The 25,268-nt window shown below is 35.3% G+C and overlaps 1 protein-coding gene across 5 annotated transcripts in view; it reads left to right on the forward strand.

Annotated features, from left to right (window-relative positions):
* kst (spectrin beta chain, non-erythrocytic 5 kst) overlaps positions 1–25,268 on the forward strand; it is a 130,147-nt gene that overhangs the window by 55,458 nt on the left and 49,421 nt on the right. For 4 of the 5 annotated variants that reach the window (XM_085954075.1, XM_085954076.1, XM_085954077.1 and 1 more), the window contains exons 2-20: positions 6,361–6,485; positions 11,705–11,874; positions 12,262–12,429; positions 13,253–13,369; positions 13,918–14,191; positions 14,833–14,945; positions 16,058–16,245; positions 17,581–17,806; positions 17,954–18,084; positions 18,595–18,817; positions 19,709–19,929; positions 20,557–20,645; positions 20,974–21,127; positions 21,393–21,528; positions 21,689–21,901; positions 22,041–22,190; positions 22,967–23,137; positions 24,390–24,597; positions 24,862–25,034. In XM_085954075.1, the coding sequence (XP_085810201.1) occupies positions 6,419–6,485; positions 11,705–11,874; positions 12,262–12,429; positions 13,253–13,369; positions 13,918–14,191; positions 14,833–14,945; positions 16,058–16,245; positions 17,581–17,806; positions 17,954–18,084; positions 18,595–18,817; positions 19,709–19,929; positions 20,557–20,645; positions 20,974–21,127; positions 21,393–21,528; positions 21,689–21,901; positions 22,041–22,190; positions 22,967–23,137; positions 24,390–24,597; positions 24,862–25,034 (3,192 nt within the window). In that variant the 5' untranslated portion in view covers positions 6,361–6,418. The remainder of the gene's footprint in view (positions 1–6,360; positions 6,486–11,704; positions 11,875–12,261; positions 12,430–13,252; positions 13,370–13,917; positions 14,192–14,832; positions 14,946–16,057; positions 16,246–17,580; positions 17,807–17,953; positions 18,085–18,594; positions 18,818–19,708; positions 19,930–20,556; positions 20,646–20,973; positions 21,128–21,392; positions 21,529–21,688; positions 21,902–22,040; positions 22,191–22,966; positions 23,138–24,389; positions 24,598–24,861; positions 25,035–25,268) is intronic. The other variant, XM_085954078.1, reaches the window with a different exon arrangement.

The raw sequence follows: 25,268 nt of genomic DNA on the forward strand, positions 1-25,268 counted from the left end.
TGTTGAATCATATGAACTTGACTTGACTAGCTTAAACGATCATAGAATACTGAAATGTCATATTGCCATTTCATATTGATTTCATAGTAACGCACGTAATATATTAATAATTTAGTTGCTAGGACCCCAGACCCCCTAGCAACCAATAATAGTGTTTTACTTTTTACGGATTTCTTCCGAAATAACTTTTCATACAAAACAGAATCAACTGAAAATGAATTGAATTCTACTTAAAGATTGGCTAAAAGTATTAAAAGAATGCATTGGCATCGTGTTCTGAATCTGATATATTCTAAAAGTTTCAAATGTCTAGCTAGTCGGGAAGTTAGTTAAAAATCGATTGCAAGATTTGTACTGGATAAACAACCACCGGACAAACTAGAATACGACCTAATAAAAACGTTGTAAAAACATAAATACTCTACCTACTATATTATTGTCTACTTACTCTACTTATACTACTCAGAATTTCGTAACTATTGGATCTTGAAACAAGGTTTTAAATAAATTATCTATGTTTTTCTTTCTTAATACCCAATTGCACAATATTTTGGGCATGCTCCGCATCCACTGCATGAATGGACCACACGTCACTGCAATATACATACAACTAATAATTTAAACCAAAAATGTTATGTAGATATTTTTGCGAAACCTGGTTGAGAATCACTGACGTATTCGATAATAATAATAAATAAACGAATACGGTCAGGCCACAGAACAGATACCGGCTATATACCAATACAGTAAGTTTTGAAGCACGGTTTTAATGTAGAGCATGGGTGGCCAACCTTTTCAGCAGCCGGGCCAGATTCTAAAAATGAGATTTCCTACCGGGCCGCACAACCGATTTTTTATTATACAAAACAAAAAAGAAATATATATTAATAAAATAAAACAAAAATGAGGATCAAACATATTTATTAGATTAGAACCTTTTTTAATAATAAAAAATAAACAAAATAATAAATTTTAGTGAGAAGTTTGATTTTGTGTGGCAGAACTAAGTCCATCAATATCGATATCGAGTGAGGTTGTTCCTACACGCAAACAGTTTTCCAAATGCACATCAGTGATTCGTGTTCTCACTCGGGATTTGATATGCTTCATCCGACTTAAAAGCTGTTCACACGTGTAAATGTTTCCAATTAATAGGGAAGTCATCATTAGAGCATGTTTGTAAAATGCAGGATATTTTTCCTTGCCCAAAGATGTTTTGAAAAACTCTTCCAAACCAACCTGATAGAATTTCTCCTTTAACTGTTCATCGCAACATATTTCGCAATATTCCATTTGTAAATTTCCCGGTAATAAATTCACGTCTACGGATAATGGCGTTGCAAATGCAGCAAAAAGCACACGGTGCTTTTTAAAATCTTGAGCCAATATCGAATCTCAATTTGCGAAATTACCACAACTAGTGGCAGCATTTGATATTATTTTTATTTTCTCACTGCTCCACGGGCCACAAGTTGACACCCAGTGGGCCGCGAGTGTCATACGAAAATGAACCACGCATTATAGACGTGCAATAGCGTATTAAATGAGCGTCAATGCATAAACCGAGAGTAGTTGTCAGTATTCGACGTATGACGTATTCTTGACACGTGTTTAAATTTATTCCGTATCCTTCCTTACTCGAGATCGTTTGCCTGCTTCTCCTTACCCGTTAGGTATTTCAGTTCCCATTATTTCTGAGTTCCCTAGGTGAGACGCTTATTTAATTCTTTCTTTCGACCATGTCCGATCCTAATATAATATGGGCCTCCACAGAGTGGAGGTTTGTATTAACAGATTTTGTTTTACGAGAAATGGATGTCAGCTACTTGCTCAACCTATTAGATTCTTTCTCTGACTCATACACAAATTGAAAAACAATATTATGTGTACTTGCCAGACCCAGGATTCGAACCTGGGACCCACGACGCTATAGGCCGACGCTTAAGCCGCGCGGCCAAAAATATATTTCCATGAACAGAAATCATTATCTCACACCATTATGCAGTTTTCATCTATGGCTTTAGCCCGCTTTTTTGTCAAAGTTTTATTTCTGAAGGAACGTCGATGTCCTGTCGATGTGATCTGGTTTGGGCATTGGGTCATTGGGAGTCGCAAGAATGCATCTAAACGCTGACTTCCTTGGGGCTGACATTTTTTGTCGTGTGGACTGTGGATGATCTGAGTGGTTGGTTATCTTCGAGGACAATATATCTAAACGAGGTTATATTGAAGGCTTACGAATAGTTCATACTTGTGTATGCCGTTCGCCGCATTACAGTTCACCGTGAGCTGCTGTGCTGGAAACAGGTGCCCCTATAGCATCGAGATCGCGTTATTTATACCAACACGTTTATAGATTAAAAAATATTTGTTATACCTATAACACGTATAAACACTAATTATTAAAGTTTTAAATAAAGTAAAAACAATACTAACTTAAGTAGGTACCTACTTATACCTGTCTTGATTCTTATTATATGGTTTCCCCACCAATACTGGACAGTTAACACCATTAAATTGCACATCGTATTACCTACTTGTAAAAATCGCCAATTACTAATACAACATTGTTTTGTTTACGGTGTTATAACGTACGTCACCTCACGGTGAAATGCACCACGAAGAACGCGATCTCAATGCTATACGGCCATTTATTTCGGGTACAACAGCTCGCGGTGAACAATGTGTTTCTCTCCTATAACCCCTGATTTGAACTGGAGTTAATATTCAAAAATAAAATTATAACTACGACTTTTTATTGGATTCTCAATTATTATATTCTGAGACTATTTTGAAAAGGATGAATGATAATTTTATTGAAGCTTCGTTACTCGTGAGCAACATGTTTGGTTTAACCATCTGGTTTTTCGTAAACTTCTAAACTTCCTTTACTTCCCTGCAAGCAGTAGGTAATATAAATAAAATTAACATGTGTTCCCAGTATGGCGAAAATACGTGTTGAATCACAGTTTGAAAATGGGTATGTTTTCGAAAATAGAACTTTTGTTCTGTTGCACTTGATTTGCAAACATCACGGTTAGCGAAATGGTGGCTTCGTACCAGTGTTGCCATCTTTTTCTGTGTTGATTGCAGTACAAAAGGGTAAAAAGTATTTCTGAAAAAAACTATAGTACAAGAACATTTTTCGTCTCGAATCCTTCAAAATTATAGCATTTTTGGCATATTTGCGTAAAATTGTAGTAAGTAATTTACATTTTTCGCAGATTCAAAATTACATATAGTATTGTACTAAGTATAATTGTTATAGTACGGTTGGCAACAATGCTTTGTACCTAAAATGCGTGTCCGGAAAGTTGTATGTATGCAGTTGGATCACAGTTCATCATGAGCTATTCTATCAGAAGTAGATGGCCGTATAGTATTAAGATCAAATTCATGTCTAAATAAAACACAGAAATAATGGATACTGCGTTATCTTCTGTGTGTAAGAATGTTTAATTTTCGAGTGTGGAGAAATATGAGATAAACCAAATCATGACGTGTTCTTTACAATATTTACGCTTGTATAGGTAGGTACATTAAATGATTAAAGTTTGCCACGTAACCGTAATGCGCGCTCTCATTAAGTCATAATCAAAACCCGGCTTTAAAGTCTTTGTATTTGACGACTGGTTTTGCATTTCTATTAATCTGTGGCATAGACAATTGGATGCAAACTTGCATCATCGTGTGCCTTAGCCTTAAAGTAGTAGGCCAATTCCAAGAATCGACAATAGTGTGCACACATGATGCTACGTCTCATGTCTGTGGCATGTTATCGCTATAAGTTATCGCATGTTCAATCCTCAGGACCATGGGCTGACAGGGCTCTAAAATGGGGGCCCGGGCTCACGAGGGGCCCGGCATGGCGGGTCGGCCAGATAAGTGAGATAAACACACATCACTAATTGACCCTGATTTTATTTACTTCAAATTTTAATGTTGATTATCTTTTAAAAAATGTAGTTATGCGATGCAATTTTTGTTGTGTGTCGATACTTATAACAATTCAATAATTCAAGTAGATATATTAAAAAATACTAAAAATCGCTAAGAAATACAATAAATAATCTTAATTTTACCTCGAACACCATTTGGAACGTTACTGTAGAGCGGCATACTGCCTTTAATCTAAGTGATAAGTAGGGGGGCCGCTTCAGGATGTGGGGGCCATGCTCAGAACTCATCAACAAGTCTAATAATTTCATTGATTTGTTATTATTTCGGTTACTTGGTTTGGTCAGTGACAATTTTAGCTATTACACCGTTTTCACTTGGTGCACGTTCTGCCACTACCCCCGGCGGGCGCTTATCAGTTGAAATTAATTTTATCCGTGACAAAACCATATTGCGTGAAATATTTCGCCCAAATTGCAAAAAAGTCATTATCTCAGTTTACATAACATCAGACATATTAGGAATGTACTTACCTATGCAAAGGCAAACCATGTAGGTGAACTAATGGATTCCTTATCACTTAACAATATTAGAACAAACCTGATTAGATTAGAAGAATATACAATTGATAAAGCCATATACTTACTATTGCCTGTTTCCTTTGGTTGTTATTTGACAGAAGTCATATACCTACCTATTCATATACTAGTGGGTCTAGAAAGAACTGATTTATTCAATCGCAATTTTCAATTTGTTTACTGATAATAAAAATATCAATATCTACCTCAGTTCTTGGTAGAAATTTTACAATGCTTTCAACAAGTAAATGTTCTTAACTAGGGATTGCAATACCAAATGAAAATAAATACTTATACCAGTATTTCTGTTTTTGATATTGAATACCAGTATTTGTGAAATATATGGAAACAAAACAGTAGTGTCTACCAATATATATATATATATCTCTCTTTAAAATATTAATATTTTATGGCACATATCATTGCTGGTCACCAAGGATAATGAAGGGTCACGGAAGTAAACCAGACATCGCGTAACCTGACAAAATTTACATTTCTATTAAGCTTTTTATGTTAATTAATACATTTCCACTTTCAATACCGATTATTTTGGTATTGTCTGATTTTTAAAACCAGTATTTCGGTATCGAAAAATACTGGGATACCAGTATTGCAATCCCTATTCTTAACTGATCGACTAATATATCGTCGAAATTTATCTTAAATAATTTATTTAATATAATGGTACGCATTCACATAGTATCAAGAATAAAATGATACACAACTAATAAATTCAGAACTAAAGCGTTTTAAAAACTGTAACAAAACTGATATAAGAACTTTTATCCCGATCTTTTGCATAGATAAATATTACATATTCTTTAGAATAATTATAAAGAGTATGCATATTAAACATTTGATAAAATCTGTGATGCACACAAAATGGCAGTAGCGACGTAGCGTTCTTTACCGTCACTGCGATTGAAATGTTAATTTCGCCAAAACTTCATAGGTATGGTATATAAGAACTTTTACCCCGAACCACAAAATTGTTCAGCGTTTGCTTATTGACCTAGCAACGTTTTATCACAACTGTGATAATTGCCTCTAAAGCAGTGATGATATCAACCATTATTTTCAAACAGGGGCTATATAGATACCAAAATATTTTTACAAAATATTGACTGCATTTATTTTAAAAATATTTTTTTCGCTTAATTATCCAAACCGATTATTTTACAAATCTTTGTTAGTGTGCAGAAATTGCGTATCACCCCTCTAAAGTGTTGTCTTTTCGAATTGTGTATTCGATTATCGGTGCACGATTCAAAATGCATTTTATAATTATTTGTTTCAAAAGTTTTACTAGCTATTTGCAAATGACAATTATTGTGTATTTGCTTAATGTATGTCTATGTATGACAGTGTTTCCGGTAAATTGTTTTATGTGCACCCCTGACGGTACACGCAAGCTTTAAAGGGATATGCGGTTAAATCTTTTTTGTAAAAATATTTGATTCCGCATTGATTATAGTATGTGTACTATAATTTTGATTTGATGTACGATATTAGGTACGCCAAAATAATATAAAACTCAATCTGTAAGTCAGACCTTAGAACCTTAGGAAAATGTCTCGAATCTGACTTAGAGAGAAATTTTAATTCTCAAAACTTAGTAGTTATCTACGCCAGTGCCAGTAAAACTATGATTATACAGAGGTACAGAGGCATGTTGTAAGTTTGTAAAACACTGATTTGTAGGATAAGCTATGGTTCGATTAAATTCAATTAAAATTTTCACTATAACTAAAAATGTAATAAAAGTAATTTTGTCACAGAAGACTTAGGTGTATCGTGTGTATTTTTGGAACAGCCTTTGGTTATTTGAATGGAAGATGAATTTATGCTAAGACAGTTTAAGTTGCAACGACTGGGCCAATTTCAGGTGATACGGCGAACTACCAAAGACCACGGCCGGCCATCAATGACCTTCAACCGACGCCATGTTTGGGAAACAACTCAGCAACCCAGGTTACCAGGAGTTCCAACCAGTCTCCCGGAAGCAGCAGGGTAAACCGACTCCACATACACTTCCACGTGTCTTGTGCTTCTGTCTTCTTTCTGCATCGTGGTTTTGGCATGCTTTTGTCATCTTTGGTTGTTGGTGGCATTTCCGTTTCAGTTTTCAATGAATGCATGATACTATTTTTGCTATCGTAAGATAAATATGTGATTGCTTATCTCCCGTTTATTTATATTTTACACTTACTTACCTACATACTTTCAGGTTAAAAAAATTACCATCGGGTATTAAAATGTTTAATGTATAAAATAACTTAGCATACCTATAATATTTAATATTGGCACAGTATATTTTATTCTAGTGCACATTTTTACATTCATTATAATAACACCTCAGAAACATAACTATTATAAAACATATTTGTACTGACTGACCGACACCTTTATTCCATTGCACCCACCACGAGTGGAATGTATCGTGATGGGAATATTGAGCTGCAATTTATTACCATGGTTACTCAATGCAATTGTATAAAGTAACCAAGGTAATAACAACTCAATTATCCCAATACATTGCACTCGCAGTGGGTGCACGATGGAATAAAGGCGCTGGACTCCTGCACCAATCGCATTATGGGCAAATATACTTTACCAATAATTAGGCAACCTAAGAAACTTCCTAACAATATGTAATGTGGAAATTAAATTTCCATTAAGAGTGGGAATATCCGGGCAACATCGTGTTGTTGCTGCTGGCAGCAAACGAGCAGCCGACCAACGCAACAATGTGGCAGCTCATGTTGCTGTGATTGGCAGCAAATGTGTCAGCGGGTGTGTTTCGGATTGGAATGACGGTGCGCAGGACTAGTCGGAGAGAGATGTGGGAGGGGCTGTTGCTATAACGGGCAGCCAGCACTGCCAGTGTATGTTTGACGCAGCAGCAAATTGACTGCGGCAACTCGGCGGTTCCGGGCAGCTCGTCGACAGCAGCTGCCGTGGTTGACAGCAGTGTGTTGCTGTGTGGGCGTCCAGTATGAGTTTTGTATGAAAAATTGGGGATTTCCGAGTTGCGACTGCCGGCAGCAGCAACATGATGTTGCTCGTGTATTCCCGCTCTAATACTGGCGACCATATTTTGTTTGTGATTAGTATTCCACCGGTCGCTTAATTGGTAAACCACATTACCCAGAAGGTAGGTTTAAGTCCCGTTCGGTATAAATATTTTTACTAATTGATATGTTTCTAAAGATTGTTGCATTCTTAAATCTTGCATTTATTATTCATTTGAATAGTTTAATTTAAAAAAATATATCTATATAAAATTTCCATATTTATCTTATTATAGTGTTAAATGGTGTATGTACATCTGTAAAAGAGATATTTCACGCAAATTGTTATAAGTACATGAAGATTTAGTATGTTTCTTCAATGGTGACATGTTATCATTTCTTTTGTAACTGTTTTGTCTTCTTTACGCATGGTTTTTGGTCATGGATTCATATATTTTCTGAAAGATCATCTTATAAGGTTTGGTAATTAATGCTTTTCTTCTTCTTACTACCAGATCTCTCTTTTTAATATTTTGTGCACTGTTAATGGTATATAGAAGAGAGAGATATCATTCATATGCATATTATCACTTACAAAATAATTTCATTATAATGGTTTTGAATTAAAGTTTTTGGTTAATTGTACAATGATTGTTTTGGGCTATCAATCCATCATCCATCGGCGATGGGAGCACAAATAGTGCACACTAACGTTTGTCAGTCATACTATAATTCTTTTCATTGACAAAGAATACAAATTGCAGATGGTGCTGGTTAGTTTTTAAAATTCAATTAAACCCTGCCAGTGAAGTTCAAAACGGTTTTACATGATTTTTCAACTAAATAATGGCAAATAATTAATGTTTTAGCATTATTGTGCAATTCTCTGCAAATGAACCTGCAATGTAAAAACACTTGTAGCTAACTTAATCAGTGGAATAGGAGGTCTATTAGGTCTTAACGGTTATCACTTAAGCACGTTTCCATAATTTTCATTCATCCAAGTTAGCACGGAAGGTATTTTTTACACTAAACGATTAGCAATCTTTAATTCGTAGTTCGTCAAAAATTTAGGTTGGTAGACATGTCGGTCAAATTCGGATATGTTCATACTGCCGAACCCAAGCAGATAAAACCGAACACAAGCTGATAAAGCCAAACCAGCGTCATCTAGTCGGTAATGAGCCGAACATAAGAATTTTGTTTTGACACGTCAGGTCATTGCGATTGCAGCAAAACAGTCGGATCTTGTGTCTCAATTCTCAATATTATGTAAAATTGACATAACTACTCTGTCTCGTTCTCAAAGTTAGCATGGTCAAGCGAGGGGTTGTTAAAAGATATCACATTTTGACAGTTCAGATGGTTAACTTTTTTACATAATTAACCGCCAGAATACGTAAATTGATCACAATTAGCTCTTTTTTGATGTTAAGTGATATGTTAGAATAGGCCTGCAGAGGTGGTTTTTTGCTTCAACATCTTTGCTACAGAGCTCGCATCTCTATAGAATATTTTTTTTTGGTTCATACCTTGAGCAAGCTGTCAACATAAAATAACCCAATTATTGTAGAATTAACAAAGAAACTTTATTTTAAAACCATTATAATGGAGTTCTACCACATAAACACCAATCCAATCAATAATTTCATTTCATTTAGAAATTGCAACCATTTCACATTGAATACGTGTATTAAATAAGGTTCTAAGTACCAAAAAGTAGTATTGCCTGTAGTTACAAAATACCGAGTCATTGCAGTATAATTTCATGAAGCAGACCTTTTGAAAAATGTAGTTTTACAATGTGAAGCAATCACGGCAGCTTCTATAATTTTAGGTATTAAGAACTCGCAAGTGTCAACTCACCATCGTCAGCTATTTTATATTGAATGCCATTGACCATTGCAGTGATACTTACACCATTATAAATAAAACACGCCAACGGACTTACAAGTTTCATTATTTTGCTGTATTTTTTTGACTTGCTTGAGGCACTTAGACTATAGTTGAAGTTATTGTCGTTGGTATGTAGAACTTTTTTCTATAAAAATGTCAGTTTTTATTTTTTTGGTACTTAGCGCCTTAATTAATACACGTATTCATATTATGAGACATCATCTTCAACAGGAATTCATAATCAATTTTATTTCTTCACTACGCATGTTTCTGGAATGAATCTTAAGCATAGTTCTATACAAAATTTTATTGTTTGGTATGTTATGTTGAATTACTTTTTTTTTAGATACTTACATAGTCATGTTATGCTGTGACGTCCTCTGTTTTTTGTGTGTTCATTATGCATGGATTTATTTTATTGTTGTCCCACCTGTTTTGTTTTCATCACAGCTTTTGATAATGGTATTACAGATTGAATTGTATCATATTATGCTGACAATACTTTTGTATGTTCAATTATATTATATGTATAGCAATGGCATTCTGCCCATAGATGCTTTCAATATTCGATAACCTACTATAATATGTAATTAATGCGCAAATGTATTGTAAATTATATTTACCTATACTTCATATTAAAGATCTATATAATATATTATTGTTTGAGGCTTTCGTGGTTGATTATTCAGTATTATGCATAATAATAGTATATGTCAAAATATATCTGAAAATGAAGTACAAAATTTATCGAATTATGTAGTTTAACCAATTACAATAGGTAAATCTAATTTACTGCCAATCCAAGATTATCTTTTTCATCGGCTTTATAGTAACATTATTATATTATAAAACAGTATACACATAAGTGTCAAATAGAAGTATCTACTCGTCATCTCGATACCACAACTAAATTTAATATTGTTGGGAAATCGAATTACATAGTACTTATGTCTTTCTTATGTCTCTTGGTAATATTCAGTTATCTTGTAAATGTCAAAAGTAAACAACAAGATTTCTCAAAATATTATTGTTAGTAGGTATAGATGTTTAGTTGTTTGGGAATGCTGTGACTTTTGTTTGTAGAGGTGCTATTGAAATAAAATCTAATATTTTTTACAATAATCGATTTAGAGTTTTGTAACTAATTGAACATTGATGGGTCGTATGTTATGCGGGCTCTCCGGAATTTTCAACATATTATTATATATTATTTAGAACATGAACAATAAACCACAACATTAATTTAAATACTAGAATCGTAATTTTTGAGTTATGACTAGAATACTGATTGAATTTTTGTTTTTTGCGATATCATTGTTTTATTATCTTTAATCAATAATCAAGCAATATATAACTATATCGAACCTTTAAAAGAAGTACATAAAGTAAAGTTAAATTTACCATTAATCCCACAATAAATACGTAGTATTTTTATATGAGGCGTCTAATTCCAAAAAGCGATAAGTCCACATTTGGTCAAAATCGAGAAAAAAATATGCACGTATTCTTTGTATAATTTTACATCAATTCCAACAATTCCAAAACGCGACATAACCCTACGAAAAAAAATATTTTAAGTCTCGATTTATTACATTAAGTCCATGTTTCATATTATTTAAAGCTTGGTTGATTACGCGCGTGGTTAAGTCAACCAATAAGGGAACGTTCAATATTGAAAAGGGCGTCTCCCATGGTGTAGTATCAGGTAAACTCATGACAGTGCCACGAAAATATGTGCTTTATGCGGAGTAAATTAAAAAGTGAGCTACAAATAGCGATATGTCCAATTTTATTTTGCCTATATTTATTACATTTAAGAGTTTATCGGCTGACACAAATTGCCATTTGGTTCTAATTTCGACATAGAATACAACGGAAAAAATAATCTCACGTTAAAACAAATAATTGAAGCTTGAAACATAAAAACATTGTTTCCCGAAAATATTGAATTGTGGACTTGTCGCTTTTTGTAATTAGACGGCTCATATAATGTATTGAATATTTTGGGGCATGCTCTGCATCTATAGCATCTATGGACCGTACGCCACTGGAAGATATCTACCATTTTCAAAGCCTTATCCCTCCCATTGAGTTTTGAGTTGTTTGCTGATTGTATTATTTAGTTTAGATAATGAAATAATTTATCAGATTCTAGTAAAATTGTCGTAATGGAGTAGCGAATTGAAAACATACTATTTATCTGGTCATACTATCGTCTGATTATTGGTTCTGATCCAATATACAGATAGGATGTATGATTAACGAGTTGTGATATACTTAAATGTTAATGGTAACTAATGTAGATGTGTGTTATTTGATCAGGGCCACAGTATGAGCCTGGCGGGTATTCGAACCAGGCGCAGAATCGCAGCATGACGCAGCGCGAGGATGTACTCAAATTTGAGCAGGGCCGCATCAAAGCGCTCCAGGAAGAAAGATTACACATACAGAAGAAAACTTTCACAAAATGGATGAACAGCTTCCTGCAGAAGGTTAGTTTTTATCTCCATATGGTGTAATTCAAAGACATTAATTGTATTTTTTTGTTTGTCCATGACAACTTTATGTCTCGTTACCTACAGTTCTCCATTAGCATGGGAAAAATTAAATAATCAAAATCGAAAAGTAGAATACTATGCCAATTTCAATTTGGCAGAAAACCCTTTATTGGCAATATTGGCATTTATTCCTATCAAGTTTAATTAAATTAAATTTGAGTACAGTCACATTTTTTGCCTATTGGAAAAAATTATACACAGAAAATGTAGATATGAAAGCCATTGCAACCAAGTTAACATATGTAGCAATCCTCTTATGCTCGGTATCCACATGTTGCAGATACATGTGTCTATGTAAATTCATTTGCGTTTGTGTTATAGGCTCGGATGGAGGTGGAGGATCTATTTGTGGACCTGGCAGATGGTCGCAAACTCCTCAAGCTGCTGGAGATCATCTCGGGAGAAAAGCTTGCCAAACCCAACAGCGGCCGCATGAGAGTGCACAAGATCGAAAACGTCAACAAGAGTCTTGCCTTCTTGCACACCAAGGTCAGTGTCTATTTTCGGTAACAATATTATAATTGGATCCACGTTATGCATCTGTTTGGAGTGTCGAAATATGCTATGTTTATCGCCATACGCCAGATGCAAATTTTGTTATTCAAAAATGCTAAACCTGGCTACAAACAATTTGACATCGTCGATTAGGGCAAGCTGCAAGAAGTGTGACGTATGCCCGCCCGTATACATGCTTCTTTGCCAAAATGTGGGACCCCCACATTTCCCCGCAACAAATCTCGCATATCCCTGCAATAAACACCTGGTCTATGACCTGTCATACTGCCAAGTGGTTTTCATGAGTGCTCAGCATAACTGACATAAAGAAGTACATTTTTGTTTGGTACCTCGTCATACATTAATATCAAGGGTGTTCTGACAGAACGCATTAACTCACTTTTTGCTTTTTTTCTGTTTTAAATGCCAAAATGTATACAATTTTACGCTCTACGTCCTGGTAAAACGCACAAAGGCATAGGATATAATGGTGAGAAAATAGAAACATTATTAAATCATATTGTTATTTTTTTATTCTGATAGAAGAAAGCATGATAATGACCTAATGCGTTCTGCGTATACAAAATACAGGACTTGTAACATGTCGTATATTGTGTTTGCCATAAAGGTTAGTCATAATGTAGAAAAAATGTTTTTAAATCATAAAAAAATCTACGTGGAAGAACGCTTTGAAAACGCTTTTTGCGATTATCTCAGAACTTGTTTTATTGACTTCTGTCAGTATACCCTCGATATATAAATAAGAATACCTATATGTTTCTGTCCAAAATTAATTCATTTTATTACCAATTTATAGGTGCGCCTGGAATCCATTGGAGCTGAAGATATTGTTGATGGAAACCCTCGTCTCATCCTCGGCTTAATCTGGACCATCATTTTACGGTTCCAGATCCAAGAGATAGAAATCGATGTTGTGAGTATATTAATACATTAACCAGTTAGATGTTCCTCTAGAACTTTTTACCATTTTGGGACAAAAAAGAATGAGCTGGTAACCATTTTATAATTCATCTTTCATTCAATGCTATGGAGAGATGCACCCTTGGCATAACACCCAACAACAAAAATGAAATAATTGGATAGGATAATAGATGAGGGTAGTCCAGTGGTATCCAATAACCAGAAAACATCCGAAATATAGAACTGGATGCTGCTGGATCAAGGTGAATGATAAATACTGTAAAAGTACGTGGCAACCAGAGCTTCGAACCGTTATTTTTTTTCAGTTTGGTTCAGGATTTTGCTCCGACAAAAATAATGGTTTTTCTGGTTATCGGTTTTCGGTTCAGTTCAGGTGGCACTTTGTGAAAGTTTCGCGACACATAAAAAGTAGGAGTTCTCCTCGGGACACACTGGTTGAAAAACACTGTTCTACAATATGTGACATTTTGTTGAGTCATTAAAAATATGAAGTAGTTACCAAAGTATCTAAATTATTGTTAAATATTATCACAATTCCAGGACGAAGAAAATGAGTCATCAGAGAAAAAATCGGCTAAAGATGCGTTGCTGTTGTGGTGCCAGCGTCGCACCAACGGATACCAAGGAGTCCACATCACCAACTTCACAGACTCATGGAGATCGGGTCTCGGTTTCAACGCCCTCATCCACTCCCACAGACCTGACCTCTTCGACTATTCCAGACTTCCTGGTGCACCAAATATGGACAACTTGGAACATGCTTTCAGAGTATCCGAAACACAGCTGGGAATTCCCAGGCTGTTGGATGCTGAAGGTAAAATAGAGAAAATATAATTTTTTTTAAATCAATATTCACTAAAACAATCAAATTCACTAGCATTCATTATGTACATTTTTTTGAATTAAAATTGTGTCAATTGAGATGACCAACTAATGTCATTTAAACATAGTGGATTTGACTAAGTTTGAATTTCTGTCATCTTCAATCAGATCCAACAAATTTGATTACAGTTGAGATGGAAACGCCTAGTTTCAAATCTCCACGGTTTTTGAACAATTTTGTGTTAGATATGTATTTAGATGGATATTTTTGTTACTTATATGATGGCCAAAGATTGAACTTTAAAAAACGCCAAAAACCGTCAATATGTATGATCAAAAATTAGGGTGAATTTCAAAACCCGCTAAAATGGTTGGGTGTGCTTTTCAAATACCCCTAAAATGGATAAGCCAAAATACTTTTTAGAATGTACGAATTACATGATAAATACATAAAGTTCACAGATTTAATAGATATGAGTTTTTCTCATTTTTGTCATAATTACCTAAAAATCGTTTTAGGGGATTTTGAAACTAGGCATTTCATGTCTTGTTTTGATGTGTAATGATTTTAATATAGTTCACCTCTCGGCCTGACACAAGTTTATAGAAAATATATTTTAAATTCTTTTTCAGATGTCGACACCAGCAGGCCCGATGAGAAATCCGTGATAACGTACGTCGCCAGTTACTACCATACGTTTGCTCGCATGAAGAACGAAATGAAGATTGGACGCAGAATTGCCAACGTTAGTTCAAGTATCTATTAAAATGCTCAAAGACTAAATTGACACCTAATAATTTAATACAAAAATATGTTGTTGATATTTCAATGTGCCATGGCAATAATTTTAGTAGGATCACCCAAATATTGCACCTAAATTGATGTTGAAAAAAAATCTTCAGTAATATTGACAGAATTTAGATGTCAGAGTTCTTAGATGACCACTAAAACTTTCTAGAGGTTGCCATGTATGCCTATAATTTCACAAATATGGCTATTTATGTATGCTAATCAATTTTTTATGTACTCTCCTTTAAGAGCTTTCCATGTATGTGTTACGCCGAATGGGCAAAATTTTGCCTATATCATGAAAAATGCAAGCCCGTTGCCTTATTCATGAATTCGACAAAATATCTGGAGAGTGCGTGAATTCGGCAGTAATTTTTCTGCCTAGTTCATGTATTGGACAAATTAGATGATCGCGCTCCGGTGGTGTTTTTTGCAATTAGTCAAACTAAAGTAATGTGTCAAATGTCATTGATTATAATATAAAAATATACCAATCAATAACTACAATGACGTTCATATCCATTTACTATGCGCAAAAAAAATCTAGAACTATAATATGATAACGGAAGAATTTTATTGAAAAGTATTTTCAAAGTATCAATCGTGCAATGGTCGATTGAATGTTTGTGATAGTTTGTTGACACTTGATAGCTAACCTCAAAATGGACATTCAGTTGAATAATTTAATTCAGAATTATAAAACCTAACCTAATAATAATAATATTATATTATGTCCAATTATAACTAATAAAACCATCCGTATTAAATTTACTTTTTCTTCTGTCATGTTGACAGTTCAAGAATTCCATACCCTGGCGAATTCATGTACTCAGCAGAAAATTTACCTAATTCATGAATAAGGCAACAGGCTTGACTATTACATGAATTAGCCAAAATTTTGCCCATTTCATGTAGTAGTCAATTTCGCACATTCGGTGTAACATATGCAAGTACAGGTATCATTGATTGGAGGGAATACTGATTCTCACTAGCTTGCGCAGTTCACTATACATAGTAATTCAAATATAAAATCAAATGGTGTGTTTAATATGATGCAAAATGTTTCAGATTGTCGGTCAGTTGATGGATGCCGATGCAAAGAAGTTACACTACGCTCGCTTAGTCACCGCATTGCTGGAGTGGATCCGTTTGAAGATCGAGGAGTTGGGAGACAGGGACTTCCCTAATTCTCTGGATGGGATTCAGAAGCTTCTTCTTGCCTTCAAGCAGTACAGAACCGTCGAAAAACCTCCCAAGTAAGTTATTTATCATTCATATTGATTTTGTAACTTAATTATACGGTCGTTGACATTGATGAAGGCCTCCATATTCAATACTACAGGTCGCTCACACAGTGGATATTTCTTGTAACCTATCACTAGTCTCTAAAATTAAATAGATGTTTATATTTTATAATATATTATGCTGATTGCTGATACAACACTGCATGGAAAGGTGCATTTTGGGTATAAAGCGAAAAGACCACAAAAGATACCAATGTATGTATAAGGAGATATACAAGAGTATGTGATGTGATTGAGGTCGCCAAGCAGATAAAAAGGCAATCTGCTGGACATGTCAGTCGGTGAGTCTACAATAACTGGAAAAATACCTTGATACAGTGGTAACCGAGGTCATTTAACAACCATATGGACGCCCTAAAACCAATTGAATTGACGATCTCATAAAATTCAGTGGATGCAAATATACGTGGTATTGAATGACCGAGAAGAGTGGAAAGAAATGGGGGAGGCTTTCATCTAGCAGTGGATCGACCCTGGCTGATGACTGGTATTGTGATGATGACACATATGTACATATTTTATGAGAATAGCCTAGTGCTGAAATTTTTTGCCATTGGCGATTTTAGATTGCTCCTGTATAGGGATTCCAATCCCGGACAATTTTTGATACCTATGAATCTCCGGGATTAGTCAACATAATCCCGAAATCCTCAGGATTGATTTTTTTATCAGTCACAATCAATTAGTATGGTGTACAAAATTATGTTCGTGGAGTGTATGTTATGTACCTGCACATGTCACATGGTGATTCGCCGGATGCTCACGGATAATAAATAATCATTTTTTGTTGTCATATGCAATCGTAACAACATTAGAAAAATAATAAATTCGTTTATTTAACCAGCTAGCACTGACATTCTGGCATGGGAACGGGGTCAAACTGCCAGTGCCACGGACGTGCAGGCAGACACTTGTTTCTACGCCGAATTTTATGAATGTTATCTTTTGCTTTACTTTCACATTATTATCAATACAATATTCATTAAACCCATGTATTTCCAAGATTGAACGTACACAATATTAATATTATGTCTTGAATAGTATAAATTACACTAGATATCTTTGACCGATTTTATCAATGCTATTTGTATAAATAAAAAAAAATAAACTATCGAAAAAACGCCAATCCCGAGATCGTCAAATTGTAATCCCGAAAACCCGGGATCAAAAATGTGGCTCGGGATTGGATTCCCTACTCCTGTAATACATTCTCAATAATAATTGCACCTCATCGATGCAACAAAGTTATAATTATTAATCCATTGCTAAAATTCTTTTTTTTATCAGGTACAAGGAGAGATCCGAAATAGAAGCTCTGTTCTTCCACATAAACACCGTTGCCAAGTCTCTGTCTCGTGAGGCATTTACCCCGGCGGAGTGGCAACGCCCCGCCGAACTTGAACGAGCCTGGCGAAGATTAGAAGCGGCTGAACATCAGAGAGAGATCGCTCTTCGACAGGAACTCCTGAGGCAGCAGAGGCTGGAGCATCTCAACTATAAGTTCAATACTAAGGTATTTAATATACATATTATAGAAAATTGTCATTCAATCATTAGACACAATGTTAAATGTTAACCAACAAAAATCTAATTTGTTTTAACACCCTGTAATGGTATTTAGAAGTGTAATCATGGATTAATACTGTTCTTTTCTAAACAGGCTGTCCTTCGAAAGACTTACCTGAAGGAAATGATCCAAGTACTCTCCGATCCAAGATATGGTTCCAATTTGGCTCAGGTGGATGCCACAGTCAAGAAACATGAAGCCATCTCTGCAGATATTCTTGCCAGGTATATTTTTGTTGTTGTGGTAAACCAGTATGAGTTATTCTCTACATGCTAACATTTGGGATATCATTTTGTACTGTGAAGGCTTAGTTTCAAATTCTAGCAATGGACAATTTATGTGGGTATTTTTATGTTTTGAAGTAAAAGAATTGTTACTTCCTAGTGCCCACTTTTTAAGTCCACTGACTAAAATACTCGAAAGGGTCACAATAGTTATTATTAATTATTTATTACTGCACCCATTGTGGTCTAGTTAGAGCGGTCGTCTCTAAAATCATGAGTCCTCGCAAAAATGCTTTTTATTCAATGTGTGTTTGATCCAGTTATTAAGGACCCATGAAAATGGTTAACATTCATTCCTCTTTTTAAAAGTCTATTAATATAACCTATACCCTGTAGAGGCCCGTATGGTCTGCTTAGAAGCAAACATGGTAATTTACTAAATTCTCAGCATTGTAGAAGACATAGTTTTTGGATGAAGGGATCTAAGAATTTGATTAATTTGGTTTTCAGAACTGAACGATTCGACGATTTGACAGCGATGGCCGAAGAACTCGTCCGTGAGAATTATCACGGAGCTGAAGCCGTGAAAGCTTCGGAAAGAGGAGTCCTTGCAGGGTGGAAAGAGCTCTTGGCACTTTTGAGAGGACACCAAGAAGCTTTGGCGAGGCTATCGGCTTTGATGGCACTTCTCCGAGAAGTCGACGCTGCCCTAGCATCTGTAGCACATTTAAGGGTAATTTTTTACATACATTTTTTCACTAAGGCCATCCGCTCATGAGAATACTCAAAAAATACGCGACTGAAACTAAAATTCCAGCCAGTATCTAGCTAATGTATTTCAATGGCGGCTCGCTGACGCCAAGGCTGGAATCTCTCAAAACATTCGCGCCCGAAACCGAAGAGATGCGACATGCTACTCTCTTAGTCTCTCAGTTTCCTGTCACCCATAAAACAGTGGTACATACCAATATCAGTAGATGCGATGAAAAATCATAATATTTTATTACCAAAATTGGTAGCACTGAACTGAACAAGCAATAACAAGTCAAGATGTTTAAAGTTAAAGATGGGCGAACCGATTTTTAATTTAAGATATGTGGCAGATGTTGAGAAATATTCCTGCCTGTATAATTACAGGCTGCCAGAATATTCCCGTAATGATATTACAGAAAAAGCTTAGAATGAAGTAGGAAGGACAATGGGTTTGACAGTTTGAGGTTATGAGATTATTATTGTAAGCGGGTTTATGTAGCGGCGTGTGCGAAGCATTAGTCATTGACCAGTTTATGAGTTTCATCAGCAACCAGTTTGTCGGATTTTAGTTCCTCCGTGAGCGAAAGGTCTAAGAGAGCATGTTTGCCAAAGACATAAATTTATATTCTTTTGTTAATTTATTTTATTTTATTACATCCTGTTAATTTGAGTGATTGCTTTATATATTGCCAAATCTCTTCCGCATACAGGTAAATTAATGATAGCCCACACAATAATCTTCAGATGCAATACTAAATTACTTTATCAGATAAGTTATAGGCCATAAACACTAACAACAAAATATTATTGATTTTGAGTTAGCTTGTCATTAGAAAATAAATTTGTATTAATTCCCAAATTGCTATTTCAGTCGCAATTAGTGTCTGAAGATGTCGGGCCACATTTGGTAGGAGTGGAGGAAACCGCCCAAAGTCTGGCTCTCCAAGAACTTCAACTGGGTGCTCTCGGAGAGACAGGAAGAAGGTTGGCAAGACAGGGAGCGGCTTTACCGCAAGCTGTCTCCGCATCACCGCCTGCACCAAGAAATCTGTTGGACCAGAGGCTCAAACAACTCCAAGAAGACCTCGATGAGTGAGTTTTGTCTTATTAGTTTACGGTTATGATGAGAACACAGTGTTTATGAGTCAATTAGAGACGGCAACAAATGGAGGAGAAAATACAATACTGAGCTCTACAGTTTGTATGCAAATTGCAGTGTAGTTCTATCAATTAATTAAGAGTCTGGTGACTAGGTCATGTGCACTGTATAAACAATAAAAAATCGGCAAAGAGAGTAATGTCAAGTAATCCAATAAGACACAGAAGGGCAAGGCACATATTCAATGACTAGATGCAGCTACCAATGATTGCTGTATACAGGGAGTCCTCCTTATCCGAGGGTAATTGGAATCCGCTTAATGGGGACTAAAATTATTTAGTAAATGGGTTTAATTGGGACACGTTTAAGACATGTGAGCAAGACAGAAATAGTGTGGGATTGAAAGATTGAAAGTGACAATTGACGACTGTCACCTATTGCGCTTGTGTTTTTTATGTGTTTTTACAGTTTTTTTGCACCCAACTAAAATTGCACTCCCGATGAATCGTCGATTCTCAAAAAAAATTAGCATAATTTATTCTCGTCATTATTAACTTCTAGTTACGTTTTGTTGCAGAATCCTCAAATCATAATGGTTAATGATTTTTTTTATTTTACAGTTTATTAGCTGCGGCAAAAGAACGTAAAGCTCGTATCGAGGAAGCCAGAAACCTTTATCAGTTCATTGAAGATCATGAAGAAGAAGAGAGTAAGTACATGTTTGAAAAACTATTTCAACGAATAATAATTTTTTTCTAAAAAGATTTTTTCTAGCGAGTATGCATGAGATCTTTTCGAATTATATGTGTTTAACATAATTTGAAATTATGTATACCGTTCACTGACTTGTTATTTTTGTTTCGTGAGTATCAAATCTTCAAATACAAAATATTTACTGATTTCCAACTTGTGCTTGTTAGTAAGAATGTAGCGTATAATTTAATTTCCACATGCAATTTGTATAATATTTGTACAGTATAAAATGATATTAATTTGCTATTTCCGCAATGATAACATTCTCTCATTAATATTATCAGGTTGGGTGACGGAAAGACAACGAATCTGCCAAACTGGAGTGACCGCAAAAGACCTTCGAGCTGTGATGAGTCACCAGCAGAAACATACGGCTCTGCGGCACGAGATGAGAGCTCGCGAAAGACACACAGCCAAAGTCAACTCCAAAGGAAACAGGTAAGAACAGTTTTGTCATCTTATTTTCAAATTTCAATTGAAGAAAGGTAACTTGGTCAAAGTAATAGTAGTAAAGGATCCCAATAGAGTCTAATTTATATTGTATTATAGTTTTACTTAATATTATGTAATTTTTTTGTGTCTTTGCAACCAAAAAGTGGCTTGGTAGGATACTAGTTTTCACATGCAGAAAATTCTCGATGTAGTTTATAGAAACTTATGTTAGTGTAACATATATTATGCAACAATTTCCTTTTTTTTCTAGTTTGGTTGAAGACAAGCATCCAAAGAGTGCTGACATCAGTCGTCGCCTTGAAAGTTTGGCGAGACTCTGGGACCAACTCAGGGAACTGGCCGATCTTAGGGATAAACAACTTAGAGAAGCTGCTGAAGCTTACCAGGTATTTTATTCATACACCATCAACAGTGTTTTAAAACATTTCTATCTTAAAAATCGTTATTTTACTTCCCTCACGAAGATCTGTATATAAAACTATGCAAATATGGACACAAAAATAATGCACACTTGACAATGTCGGCTAATGTGAATTTGAATTCCAGTTCTACGCAGATGCTAACGAAGCGGAGTCATGGCTGAAGGACAAACTGTCCCTTGCTGGTTCTGCAGATCTTGGCAGCGACGAGCCATCAGCCCAAGCCCTCCTCAGTCGACACCGTGCTCTCCAGGGAGAACTAGCCGCCTATACTCCCGAGCTTGGCACCCTCAACGCTCAAGCCGATAGACTTTTGGCTCAGGGAATTGACTCTTTGCAGGTTTGAATACATTATAACAATTTTAGTAAACTCACCCACTGCTACATTAGTAATAAAATTGTCTTTGCGATATTACAATATAAAATTGTGTATTCATCTTTGGGTATAACTGTGACTGATTAGAAATCTTCGTTTACAGTTGGTAAGTGAACCAGACGCACCCGGTGAGCCTGAAGTCAGTGAAGAATGGGTGAATGAGACAAGACTTGTTCCTACCGAGGTCTGGGAAGAGGAACCGGTCGAGAGACTTGAACATCGAACTGTCACTGAGGAACGCAGTGTGCCACAGGTAATAATTTACTATTCATATTTTTATTAGACAATCAACCTGATCTGTGCCGGAAGGTTTTGTATGGCGGCAAATCAGAGGCCGTGAATTTTTTAGCATAAATAAAACTTTATATTAACAATATATTGAAAGTTTATCATAAACACTTACCAATCATATGCTAAATGTCTCATTATTGGACCAGTATTCTTCCGAATTTTAAAATTATTCAAAACAAACGCCTGAGACTGGCATTCTGTCTTCAAAGACAGGCGAATAAATTCGCGTTTTTTGTATGGCCGGCACTGTACGCTCAGCCATATCTGCGAACATGTTCGCTTTGGCACAGAACCAGCGAAGAGAGAGCCTATCAATTTTTTTTATATTACACACACTTAATAGTGAATCAGAATTATTAGTATGATTGATTTGATATTTATAGAAAATTTAATATTCTCTATATTGATAACACTAAATACATTGTTTAAAAAAAAATGTAAATGGTAGCTTACCTTGGTTACTTACTTTGGTGATATTATTTGCGACCGCACTTTCGATAAAAAAATATTTTAGAGGTGGTGTTAAAAAAAATTTTGTAGACATTTTAAATTAACATTCCACCTATTTCATGACAACCATAGCTATTTTTTCGCTGCTTATAAAAATGAGCGAGAGAAATGTAAGGAGCCATGGGAAGCCTTTATCAAGTTGTGAATCAACCTCTGTTGATGAATTTTGGCATGTCGGTTAATGTGTTTTGAAGACTTACAAATAAATGTATATTTGTGTCTGTCCAGGTGAAAGCCCTGTACGCATTCACAGGCCAAGGAATGACAATGTCTAAAGGCGAGGTGATGTTCCTGATCAATAAGACAAACCCTGATTGGTGGTCAGTTCGCAAGGCAGACTCTACCGACGGATTTGTGCCAGCCAACTACGTGAAGGAAATCGAACCAAGGATAGTTCCGGTGAGTAAATGTTTCACCCCTGGTTAAATATGCAATATTCCATATTCAAAAAAAATCTTGAAAAACAAACCGAAACTAAACGTTTACCTCGACTACTGTCGAACAAGAACTTCTTGTCCACGTGTTAAAACTGTGAACTAACAATCCCCTCCAATGCTGGTAATAGTACTTCCATTTTCAAATGAGGAACGCCGCCAAATTTATCATTTCATTTTACACTCTCGTGGTGTACGGATTTCATCAAGTTACGTAATTTGAAGCTTCTTATAATAAAAATATGTCTAAAACGATCAGGAGATCATGTTAGAATTATTATTAGTACTCTTTTGGTAGATTGCGAAGAAGAAAAAAAATCGCATCAAAAGGAGAGCCGATACATTATTTAAACACGCCTCTAGCGCGCGTTGCCGCCTTGACAGGTACACCATTGAGAAGTTTTCTATATGTGATTACAGCGACTTCCTGTTATCGCCGATTTCTTGTTGTCGGACAGTACTTACATACTTTTATAATACATAAATTTTTATGCAACACAATCAAAATTGAAAATTAAAACGGTCTAAGCAATCGTAACATGATTCATATTGGATGCCATTAAATTAAACAGTAGTACTTCTGTATGGAAATACCCCATCTGTTTATTTACTACATCTACGGTTAATTTTTAATTTAACTTTCAAATGTAGGATGATGGTGTCAATGGTCAAAATATAATGAAAACTGCCATTGTTCTGTTGCATACTGGTTGGATTCTGTTTATTATTTTTAATAATTTTAATGCATATCAATGTTTATTTTGGTTTCTAAATTGAAAACTATTTATTTAAGATTATATCATAGGTGCGGGCGGCTTAGTCACAATCTGCAGATAAACTAAAATATTCCAAGGTCTTCCAAGTACATACTTATGGCCCCCTACCTGTCACTTTATTTAAAACATTGTCGTTTGAGTTATCCTAAGATATCCAACAAAAATGTATATTTTGAAATGTTGACATATTAAATAATGCAAGTGCTTGTTCCATTTTTAAATCTGTAGTTTTATTATGTAGGCAATTTTTATTTATTGATTGTCTTTTCTTTTAATAATTATTCTATTTGTTTTTTTTTACTGACTTTTTGAGTGTGATGCTTTCTTATACCTACACACTGTTATTCAATTTGTAAACTCTCCTAAATTGTTTCTTATGTCATAATAATGCAATCTTCGATTGAAATAGTTTTTCACTGCTAATTTGATGTTATAATTCAGGTACAAGTTCGGCGTCCAGAAAAGGTTCGTTCAGTGCAACGCGTAAAGAAGACAGTGTTGACAAAACAAGTGGTGCGCGTGAAAGCCCCCAACAAGGGTGGAGCTAGGGCTCCTTGGAGACCACCAAAGCCGACAACCGCCACCACAAACCAGGGACAGCCTGGAGACAGTGTGGATGCTCGGAAACTGAGAATTAACACCACTTATGGTGAGAATTTATGGTTTTAAAGTGTTTATAGTTGTCTGTCACTTGAAAGAGAATTACGCAAATCGTTTACAATCAATAATCAAATCATAACACCACAAATATTATTACGATATCCAGATGACATGGAGACTTTCTGTGGATTGGATCATAAGAAACGAGTATAATATAAATTTAAGACGTTAAAATTTAGGAACACATCTTGAAATGTTTCGTGAATAAATTAAAAAGAATAATTTGAGTAATGCCTATTAATTATTATAACAGAACGCCTTGTACAAATGGCCAACGAACGCCACGCTGCCCTCGAAGACGCCATCAGACTGTACGCTTTCTACGGAGATTGCGATGACCTCGAAAGGTGGATCAAGGATAAAGAAAAACTGCTGAGGACAGATGAACCAACTGACACTGTCGATAATGCCAAGCGAAAGTATGAGGTATGGAAACATGTTTATATCAATAAATTAATTAGGCATTTGCTCTAGAGACCACAATCCAATGTGGATTTTGGCCATATTGTATTGTAACATCTTTATCATCAATGTTATTGATTTAAGTTTTGTACTATTACATTTGAGTAATTTTTTGCGACCTGGGTTTCACCTTTCGACATCTTTAGGCACTATGTGCACTCACCAATGGTTAATTCATACCCACTGCGAGTATACATA

This window comes from Rhyacophila brunnea, unplaced genomic scaffold (genome assembly GCF_057557595.1).
Source record: "Rhyacophila brunnea isolate RB1 unplaced genomic scaffold, BYU_Rbru_1.0 scaffold_4, whole genome shotgun sequence".
In the NCBI taxonomy this organism is placed as follows: Eukaryota; Metazoa; Arthropoda; class Insecta; order Trichoptera; family Rhyacophilidae; genus Rhyacophila; species Rhyacophila brunnea.